This window comes from Panulirus ornatus, chromosome 1 (genome assembly GCF_036320965.1).
Source record: "Panulirus ornatus isolate Po-2019 chromosome 1, ASM3632096v1, whole genome shotgun sequence".
In the NCBI taxonomy this organism is placed as follows: Eukaryota; Metazoa; Arthropoda; class Malacostraca; order Decapoda; family Palinuridae; genus Panulirus; species Panulirus ornatus.
The window spans coordinates 35,359,098-35,370,502 of NC_092224.1; the positions used below are offsets into that span (position 1 = coordinate 35,359,098).

The window sequence follows — 11,405 nt, forward strand, 5'->3', positions numbered from 1 at the left end:
AAGTAATAATAGGGTAAGAGAGATGTGTGGTAATAAAAAGAGTGTGGTTGAGAGAGCAGAAGAGGGTGTTTTGAAATGGTTTGGTCACATGGAAAGAATGAGTGAGGAAAGATTGACCAAGGGGATATATGTGTCAGAGGTGGAGGGAACAAGGAGAAGCGGGAGACCAAATTGGAGGTGGAAAGATAGAGTGAAAAAGATTTTGTGTGATCAGGGCCTGAACATGCAGGAGGGTGAAAGGCGTACAAGGAATAGAGTGAATTGGAACGATGTGGTATACTGGGGTCGACGTGCTGTCAATGGATTGAACCATGGCATGTGAAGCGTCTGGGGTAAACCAAGGAAAGTTCTGTGGGGCTTGGATATGGAAAAGGAACTGTGGTTTCAATGCATTATACATGACAGCTAGAGACTGAGTGTGAACGAATGTGGCCTTTGTTGTCTTTTCCTAGCGCTACCTCGCGCACATGTGGGGGAGAGGGGGATGTTATTTCATGTGTGGCGGGATGGCGATGGGAATGAATAAAGGCAGACAGTATGAATTATGTACATGTGTATATATGTATATGTCTGTGTGTGTATACATTGAGATGTATAGGTATGTATATTTGCGTGTGTGGACGTGTATGTATATACATGTGTATGTGGGTGGGTTGGGCCATTCATTCTTTTGTCTGTTTCCTTGCGCTACCTCGCTAACGCGGGAGACAGCGACAAAGCAAAATTTCTATTACATCTTTTCAGCATGTAATGTAGGGTAGTAAAGCATAGTAATCCCTGATAAATGCCTGCCATATTTTTATGTTTTTCTAAACAGCAGTGTGTCCCCGTACACATGCAAGAAATTGAATATTTTCATATATTGCAGGAAACCAACGTTTTAGGGTTCAAAGGTCCAAGGAAGATGACTGTGATACTCCCAGGGATGACTGCAGAACACCAAAGAGTAGAATTTCGTGCAAGTGTAGAACATGATAGTCTCATAGGTAAGTTAAGGGTCGCATTTGTATTTTTCTTGCATCTAGTCAAAAGTATTACTGCCCAATGAGTGGAGATAAAGATGAGTATGAAACAGAAAGAGCAAGATTATTTAATCAAGAACTTAAATCTTTATCATTAAACCTTGATGGTAAAACAAATATGATGTCCTTTAATGATTGTTAAGGATGAGATGATAGTTTCTGGCTTGCTAACAGTGGATTTAAGGAAACAGGTGATTGTAGACAGTATCTTTTTCTAATGACTGACCTGAACATTACATGATCATAAAGGTAAATTTTAGAGATTAAAGATTTGAGATGTAAGAATAATGAAATATCAATAAAGCCATGGGGAAGTGTACAAGGATAAATACCTGACAATGCTGCTCAAGGAGCAGAACTCCATAAATGATTACTTTCAAGAAGTACACCTACTGCATTTCTTTCAGAGCGATGGAAGACTAAGAACATGGACCAGTTGATTGAGCTGTGTAACAAAACACCTGTATGGAATGACGATACACAAAGTTACGTCCTAAACTTCCATGGCCGTGTAACTCAGGCCTCTGTAAAAAATTTTCAAATTGTCCACGAAAGTGATGGTTAGTTCTCATATATCACATATATTCTAATAATAAATTTTGTCCAACATTTGATAGAAATAATTTTTTTTTGTAAGTATTACAATGATAGAATGCTATGGTATTCTGTTGATTTTATGAATATAGTTAACCGCAGGAGTTGGTTTGATGGAGTAAGTAATGAAAGGGTAAGAGAGATGTGTGGTAATAAAATGAGTGTGGTTGAGAGAGTAGAAGAGGGTGTGTGGAAATGGTTTGTACATATGGAGAGAATGAGTGAGGAAAGGTTAACAAAGAGGATACATGTGTCAAGGTGAAGGGAATGCACCAAAATCACAGCTCCCTTTCCACATCCAGGTCCCACAGACCTTTCCATGATTTACCCCAGACGCTTCTCATGCCCTGGTTCAATCCATTGGCAGCACGTTGACCCTGGTATACCACATCATTCCAATTCACTCTATTCCTTGTACGCCTTTCACCCTCCGGTATGTTCAGGCCTCAGTGGCTCAAAATCTTTTTCATGCCATCCTTCCACCTCCAATTTAGTCTCCCGCTTCTCCTTGTTCCCTCCAACTCTGACACATATATCCTCTTTGTCAATATTTCCTCACTCATTCTCTCCATATGTCAAAACCATATGTCCAAACCATATGGATATAAATGTGGATGTGTCTTTCTTCATCTGTTTCATGGCACTACCTCGCTAAGGCAGGAAATGGCAATCAAGTTTGAAATAAGTGTGATGAGATTGGGTGGCTGGCATTGAGGTGATGTTTCTTAGGAAGTACTGTAGGTCTTTATCTATCATCTGTACCAAAGTCCTTCATTTTCCATGATTACAAAGATAAAATTAGTTGCAATTGTGAAGTAATTTCTTCCAAAAGCTCAAGTTTCTTCTGTAATCTATCAGCAATATCACTCTATGAGAAAAAAGTCACTTATTTCTTCTGATATCACTCTATAAGAAAATAGTCACTTATTTCTTCTCCTTTCTACTGATATTCCTCTTCATTTTCTGCACCAGTTGATGGATACCATAAATATTCTCCTTACCGTGTAATAATCCAACAGTCATATATATTCTCCTTACAGTGTAATTATCCAACAACCTATGTATTTTCTGTGGGGTCACTGTGTATGGCCATTCATGTATAATGGTGGTTCTAAGGGTTTTGAGGATAACAGATTTTTTTTCTGTCAGATGGATGTTTAAACAGAGCCAGGAAAAGTTTGAGCTTCAATTGACCAATGTTTCTTTGGAGATCACCAGTTGATAGCAGCTTCTGTTTGGAGGTTAAGAGCATTATTACTTTGCTTACCTCCTCCTTTATGTTATTTTCTTGTCCCAATACATGTTTGATTCTCACTGTACCTCTAAAACTATTATACCAGTAGCCATATCTTTGTTGACATCATACCCAGTCAGTCTTTAAAATACTGATTTCATACACACCAGTGTCTTGCCACAAGCAGTCTAGTAGGTTCACTGCCTGCATGAATCCTTCTTCATAGTCCATTTACCTCCTTTGAAAGTAGCATGTTATTATCCTCTAGATTCTTCCAAAATCTTAAATTTCTTTCTATGTACTTATATGCACCATATTTCAACTGTTCTGTTTATCACTGCATTCTTCAGTCTTTTATCTCAATTTCACTGTTCTCTTCCAAACTGTCTCTTTCTCCTGCACTAACTTCCTTGAATCTTGATTTAACAATTCTTTACTTCCCGTTCAACAACATAATCACACAGTGTAAATTCTGAATGCCTCGAGCTGATCTCATGTTACCATGTGAGTTGAGAGGCAATCTTTGGGGTAATCATTATAGTCAGGCATGTCATCCTAGTATACCAAGTCATAATCACTGATGTTTATCTTTTTTTTTTTACAGTGGATTACATCATAATGCAGTTTGGTCGAGTAGCAGAAGATGTATTTACCATGGACTACCGATATCCAATGTGTGCTCTTCAGGCCTTTGGCATTGCTCTTTCTTCATTTGACTCTAAATTAGCTTGTGAATAATACATTTAGTACTTATAGATATCTCCTTCTGATATTTGGATGATACAAGGAATTGTACTGGTTGCTATCCTTTTTATGATACAGTTGGGTTAAGAGCACTGAAGTATGTGTAGTTAAGACTTCAAGGAACAAGTCAGTATGGTCAGTGCTGTGTTGCCTAATGCCTTGTTCTTTCATTCTCATTGTAAGCTAAGGTGAAATGTGATGCTTGTACTTTGCGCTGAAGAGCTGTGTGCTATTTTTACCCAATCTTACAGATTATATATGAAAGAAATACTGGTTTTTCAGGGGAAATTATCCATTTATACATGAAAAAGTTTTATTACTAGTTTAAGTTAGGTGGCTTGACATGAGAAAAGTATCCAATAACATTTGATACATGTGAAAAGTTTTCAGTATGTGTAACGCATCGTTTTTATTATCAGTTCTGAGCCTAACATGATAACATGGGACTTGGGCTTTCATAATTCACAAGTGCTCATTAATTCTGTTTTTGTATTGTAAGTATTTATGATATTGTAAATTATTTATCCACACGAATTTTGGATGTTCATAACATAATTTGTTACCTGACTCTAATTATCATTTGTTTTAGTGCTTTATGGTACACTGTTGTTTGTTCAAATCATATTTGGCAATTGATCTAATCATAGATTAATTTTTTATGTTATGCAAAGGTTTCAGAAAATTTTTGCTAAAGTGAGTTATCTAAATCTAGAGATATGACTCCTACTTTCTTGCCTAATTACAGTTCTTTTGGAACCAACAGCAGTACAGTGTGTGCATCCAGCTACCTAGATACATTTAGATCTATGATAGGGTAGTAGAATCTCATATCTTTCATAAAAAAAATTTATTTTTTCCATCATCAGAACGTATTTAATAAGCAATTGAATGTTAGTGCAGCATATTTAGTTTATATAGGTTCCTAATGAGATGATAGCGTATTACAGGGTGACAAGTGAAAAATCGTTGGGTTGTGAATGAATGCATTGTGACTATTTCTCTCTCTCTCTCTCTCTCTCTCTCTCTCTCTCTCTCTCTCTCTCTCTCTCTCTCTCTCTCTCTCTCTCTCTCTCTCTCTCCATCTCTTAAGCAAATATATAGTTTTCTGCACTATCTCAGGAATTAAAAAGAAAAAAGGAAAACAAAAGTAAAGGTTCATGAAATAGTTTTCAACAAATCCTCAGTGATTTTTTCTTCAACTACTTTTTCTTTGGTAAGTGTAATTTTTTATCAGAGCAATATCAGGGATGTCCAAAGAGATACAGGTAAAACCTCTTCAGAAGTTTAACAGGTAATATATGTTTTGTACAAATCAGTGCAAGTGGAAAATGCACTATACCTAGTGTTAGTAAACACATTTTGATCTGTGAATGTTTGAATATTCTTAAAGTTTCTCTTGAATATGCATTTCATCTGAAACAGTAGGCAGCTTATTGATGGTCTGCCTTTATAGCCATTGTTAAGTAATTATGAGTTAACTTTTGGCTTTTTGATAATGATGATAACAATACTGTATGGATAAACACTCACACTAATAATCTTTTCTGTTCAAAAGACCAGTGTTGACTTTTGCAGAATATGTATGTACTTCTGATCATTCCATTAACAGTTTGTATCTTTAAAGAGGAATTATTCAAGATTATATTGTGATCATAGTATCTACAAAGTAATCACGATTTAGCAGTCCAAGATTCTGCACTAGATATATCTGACAAATTAACTTTTCCTCTGGTTGATGCTCACATTTTATGGCTGTACTGACTGAAACAGTATATAAACTTTAGTTGTTGTTTTTACTTTATATAGATTAATTTCTTTTGAATACTTTGAATTATGATTCCCTCATGTAATACTTTGATGTACTTGTGCAGAATATTATTGTTACTCTTTTATTTGTATACATTTTTTCTCTATTGCTGATATCATTTCAATAGAACAGATCAAATCTGTATTAAACATGTGTTATGAGAATGGTTTGCTGCATTCTTAAACAAGTTTTATGATGTCTTGGGGCTGACTATTTTCTTCTGTGGGAACACATTTCAAATTATATTATTGTAGCTTAGGGGAAAACAGGTTTGGTTCCATAGAATTCTGCTTGATGGAGAGCTACAATCCCCAGGCACATACAAATTACTCTTCTTGTTTGCATTCTGTATACCACCCATTTCTGCTGCATTACGAACACTGATTCAATATGTAACAAGACCTTCCATACACTCCTTATTTATCCAGGGCTCACCTCATAAAGATATTCACTTATCATCATACCTCTGGGTCTGTGATCCTGCTCAGCAGACATGACTGGTATCCTGAGTGCCAAAGGAGCTCCACAGAAGGGTGTCCTATGGTAGGAATGTAAAGGTAAGGTGTGTGTGCGTTGGGAAGGAACAAGGTAGTCTTAGGAGTGGTAGAGGATGTGGAGATCGAATATTTGCCTTGAAGATTGTGAGTGAGAAGTACTAAAAAACAGGCTTTGTTTGTAACATTCATGGAACTGGAGAAAGGATATTATAGGGCTGGTAGAGATGCTATGAGGAAGGTGCTATGAATGTATAGTGTGGGAAGAAAGCTATTAGAGGCAGTCTTGCACTATTTGAGAACAGGAACTGTGTACCTGAGCTTGTTAATGGAATTGGGTCTGATGTTTCCTCCTAATCATCACTCAAATGTACCTCACAGGTATCATAAGCAGGATTATTGACTCCTTCAATCTCACTTCCACTCTCAGATGCTGCCAAAATGGCTTCAATTTCTGCATCTTTGCATCCCTTGTCCTCTTGCCATTCATGATTGGTAGAGTAAAAATAAAGCATTTTGGAAATCATAAACATGAACACAAAAACACTTTTTTAGCAGCTTATTCTATACTCAAACTATATAACTACCATGACATTTTTTCCCAGAAACAATAGTTATCTCATTCCATTCAAAGGCAAGGGTTTTACTTGCCCGTGCCTACCATACGAGAGCACAATTTTCATTGACATGCCAAACATCCATTCCCATGCCTTAACTTAATAATTTACTCTAGGATGCCTGTTACAAAATATCCCGACCCATGCATTCTTTTCCAATCTGGATGTGGTTGCCTGACTTAATGCTTCACCCCTGAACAGCTGCTGACTGAAAATGACTACCCACTAGGGTATATCTAGGGCCTCAGGCACAGTAATTCTCTTGAATGCCTGAGGTAAATTACATCCTCCAATCACTCATGGTGGGTGTAACAGGTGTGTGTTTTTACTTAATCTATAATTACTTGATTGTAAAGTATGGGGAGGGAGTTCTTCACTCATAGCACCATATCTCTTGGACTTATTTTTTTACTTTTATGATATTTTAAACTTATGTATACTTTGTACTTTTAACAGATATGGTTTCATCACTAATTGTTGACATCAAACTCATTTAGAAACTTGAGGGCTGCCATTTAGTCACCCCTTACTATTCTTTCTTCCCTGGTGGCATATATATGTGTAATTACCTGCTTGTTCAATGTGTGTGTGTGTGTGTGTGTGTGTGTGTGTGTAATTACATGTGTTTACCGTACAGGGAGGGAGTTTTATTCTTGTGAGGCCCAATCTCTTGAACATTAAATTTGTGTATGCTGTCTGCATTAGTCGTGCCCCCACTAATTTTTTTTCCATCCATTTTAACAAGTTTCTTCATTAATTTCATGTTACATTCTCTGGTTACTCTTTCCCTACACCTGAAGAAGAGCTGCTCCTTATCCACATCATTAGTTTGTTAAGGAACATAAAGGCTGTGATCAGGTCACTCTCTTTCTTTTCTCTTCCAAGACATGCTTTTGTGTGTACGTGGGAGATAATATCACAATCATATTCTGAACTTTCTCTTCCATCATACAACTTTTTAAACTGTTATAAATTGCCCATACAACCTCATAATTCAGTTAATTTCATTCATCCACTAGGCTTTTATCATAGAAGTACTTTTCCACATCTTTCTAATAAGTTTATGCCTAATTTCATATTATGTTCTCTGGTTGCTCTAACGTTGTAAGCTTTCAAAGAGCTGTTAACTGTCTTCAGCAATAAGCTGGCTTAAAAACTTAAAAGGTTCTGATCAGGTCACCCTATTTTCTCTTTTCTCAAAGGCCTCTAATCTTTCTCTTAAACTCAGTTCTTGTGGGGCCCCATCTTAAACATTCTCTGTTATTATACAGCTTTTTGAATTTGTGTATGCTGTCAGCTTTTACCATATCTTTGTTCATTTATTTTCATTCATCCACCACTCTTATACTATAAATGTACTTCTTTGCATCTTAGGTTTCTTGCATAATTTCATGTTATGTTCTCAAATTGTTCTGTCTCTACATCTCTTAAAGAACTTCTACAAATCTCATGAATGTTCTCTGCTATCATACCTCTTGAATTTATGTATGCCTTCTGCATTAACCATGTCTAATGTCAGTCTTGAACGTTCTCTGCTATCATACAACCTCTTGAATTTATGTATGCTTTCTGCATTAACCATATCTAATATCAGTCTATTCCATTCATCCATTATTCTTATACTACAAAACTATTTCTGTACATCCTTATTTACAAGTTTTTTTCATACATATTTGCCATTTCCTGCATTTGTGATGTAGCGCTAAGAACAGAGGACTGAGCCTTAGAGGGAATATCCTCATTTGGCCCCCTTCTCTGTTCCTTTTGGAAAAAGTAAAATGGGCGGGGAGGATTTTCCACCCCCCTGCTCCCTTATTTACAAGCGTCTTAATATCATTTTATGTCTTCTGATTGCTCTATCACTACATCTATCAAAGCTCTGTCTACTTAGTTGATCTTTTTCAAAAACTTAAAGGTTGTGAACTGGTTTTTCTGCAGTCTTTTTTTCCTATCAAGGTGGGTAAATTTAAAGCATCCAGCTCTTCCTTGTAGCTTAGCTCTCTTAATTTAGTACCGTCTGTGTTGCCCTTCTCTATGAGTTATTTGTGCATCCTTAGGTGTGGCAACCAATCTGAGAAGCACATTTTACTTTTGGCATTAATGCAAGACATAAATAGCTTGTTTGTGGGTTTGTGTGAGGGAGTTTTACTATTTGATTATATTTTGTGTGTTAAAGGGAAAGTTTTACACTTGTTGCTTTGTTTATTGACGTTTTATACATTCTTTACCATGTCTTAACGTTGTATGTACACATTGTTTTTGTTTCTTGTTTTCTGTCTGTTTATCTGATAAAAGGAAAAGAGAGAGAAAGGAGGAAAAAAATTGAGGTATACTGCTTAAATGAATGCATGTATATCACCAAGTAGTTTTAACAGTTTTATTACTTTCCTGTAAAATTAAAAAATATAATTGTGTTAATGATAAACATAGAATTTTAACATCAACAGAAAGCAAATATTTTTTTCAGTCTTTTCTTCTTTTATTTAGTCTTTTCTACTTCTCGCCCATCTTTCTTTCCATCCACCCCCCCCCCTCCATGTATCTTTACCTCTCTCTCTCCCTTTTTCTTTCTTTCAGTATAATGTAATAAGAATAATGCTGAAATTGAAATTACCACAGTATGAGTAAAAAGATAGATTTGGCAGTGATAGGAACAAATAAACTAACAACAAAAACATTTTATTTATTGTGTTAAGTTTGTTATTTGATTTCTGATGATTTTTTCATTCAGCTAACTAAAATATTCAGTTTGTTTGATTAATGGTGTTCATGCACATCACTTATGATTTATAACACATCAAAAAGATCTTTTCATATAACTTGGTAGTGTTTGTAGTTTTCTCAGCAAGTTAAACTCTGCTTGATAAACTTCAAGCTCTTCTGTTGTGTGTTCATTTTCATAAACTTTTTTGAGGGGCTTTCTTGATATTTCAATCAGATTAATTGTATATATCTTCCATGGGTATTTTGTACCTGCTTTTATGACTTTAGATGTAATTTCTAATATTTTTTCAATGCAAGATTTATATTATGATCATGCAGTCCCAGGATCCCTTTAATGGGGTTTCTTCAGCTTCAAGGCTGCATTTTAAGGAGAAACGGACATGGCTAAATTCTATGGAGTGAGAAAATCCATTGACAATGACACAGACTTGCTGAATGTGATTTCACACTCACAGCATAACTACTTGCAGGGCAGATTCTATCATCATTATTCAGGCACTGTGTTTTAGGAATTTATATTAAATCCAGCTCAGTTATCTTAGCTAATTTGGGTTATTGCTCATTAATCCAAAATGTTTGTTTACTAATCTGATAGCAGGCCTCTGGAATTATGCCAGATTAGCAAGTTTTGGCTTTCATTGCCTTATCTACCAAATGATTATGTCTTCATGTACAAAGGCAAAGGGGATAAGAGTGAGTGCTCAGATTACAGAGGTATAAGTTTGTTGAGTATTCCTGGTAAATTATATGAGAGGGTATTGATTGAGAGGGTGAAGGCATGTACAGAGCATCAGATTGGGGAAGAGCAGTGTGGTTTCAGAAGTGGTAGAGGATGTGTGGATCAGGTGTTTGCTTTGAAGAATGTATGTGAGAAATACTTGGAAAAGCAAATGGATTTGTATGTAGCATTTATGAATCTGGAGAAGGCATATGATAGAGTTGATAGAGAAGCTCTGTGGAAGGTAGTAAGAATATATGGTGTGGGAGGCAAGTTGTTAGAAGCAGTGAAAAGTTTTTATCGAGGATGTAAGGCATGTGTACGTGTAGGAAGAGAGGAAAGTGATTGGTTCTCAGTGAATGTAGGTTTGCGGCAGGGGTGTGTGATGTCTCCATGGTTAATTTGTTTATGGATGGGGTTGTTAGGGAGGTGAATGCAAGAGTTTTGGAAAGAGGGGCAAGTATGAAGTCTGTTGTGGATGAGAGAGCTTGGGAAGTGAGTCAGTTGTTGTTCACTGATGATACAGCGCTGGTGGCTGATTCATGTGAGAAACTGCAGAAACTGGTGACTGAGTTTGGTAAAGTGTGTGAAAGAAGAAAGTTAAGAGTAAATGTGAATAAGAGCAAGGTTATTAGGTACAGTAGGGCTGAGGGTCAAGTCAATTGGGAGGTAAGTTTGAATGGAGAAAAACTGGAGGAAGTAAAGTGTTTTAGATATCTGGGAGTGGATCTGGCAGAGGATGGAACCATGGAAGCGGAAGTGGATCGTAGGGTGGGGAGGGGGCGAAAATCCTGGGAGCCTTGAAGAATGTGTGGAAGTCGAGAACATTATCTCGGAAAGCAAAAATGGGTATGTTTGAAGGAATAGTGGTTCACACAATGTTGTATGGTTGCGAGGCGTGGGCTATGGATAGAGTTGTGCGCAGAAGGATGGATGTGCTGGAAATGAGATGTTTGAGGACAATGTGTGGTGTGAGGTGGTTTGATCGAGTAAGTAACGTAAGGGTAAGAGAGATGTGTGGAAATAAAAAGAGCGTGGTTGAGAGAGCAGAAAAGGGTGTTTTGAAATGGTTTGGGCACATGGAGAGAATGAGTGAGGAAAGATTGACCAAGAGGATATATGTGTCGGAGGTGGAGGGAACGAGGAGAAGTGGGAGACCAAATTGGAAGTGGAAAGATGGAGTGAAAAAGATTTTGTGTGATAGGGGCCTGAACATGCAGGAGAGTGAAAGGCGGGCAAGGAATAGAGTGAATTGGATCGATGTGGTATACCGGGGTTGACGTGCTGTCAGTGGATTGAATCAGGGCATGTGAAGCGACTGGGGTAAACCATGGAAAGCTGTGTAGGTATGTATATTTGCGTGTGTGGACATATGTATATACATGTCTATGGGGGTGGGTTGGGCCATTTCTTTCGTCTGTTTCCTTGCGCTACCTCGCAAACGTGGGAAA

At 37.0% G+C, this 11,405-nt stretch overlaps 1 protein-coding gene across 1 annotated transcript in view; it reads left to right on the top strand.

The window, feature by feature from the left end:
• Positions 1–10,295, top strand: part of ktub (Tub domain-containing protein ktub) — a 599,936-nt gene extending 589,641 nt beyond the window's left edge. The window contains exons 10-12 of the mRNA XM_071661614.1: positions 869–986; positions 1,430–1,582; positions 3,455–10,295. Coding sequence (XP_071517715.1) covers positions 869–986; positions 1,430–1,582; positions 3,455–3,588 — 405 coding nt within the window. The 3' untranslated portion in view covers positions 3,589–10,295. The remainder of the gene's footprint in view (positions 1–868; positions 987–1,429; positions 1,583–3,454) is intronic.
• Positions 10,296–11,405: the final 1,110 nt, after the last annotated feature.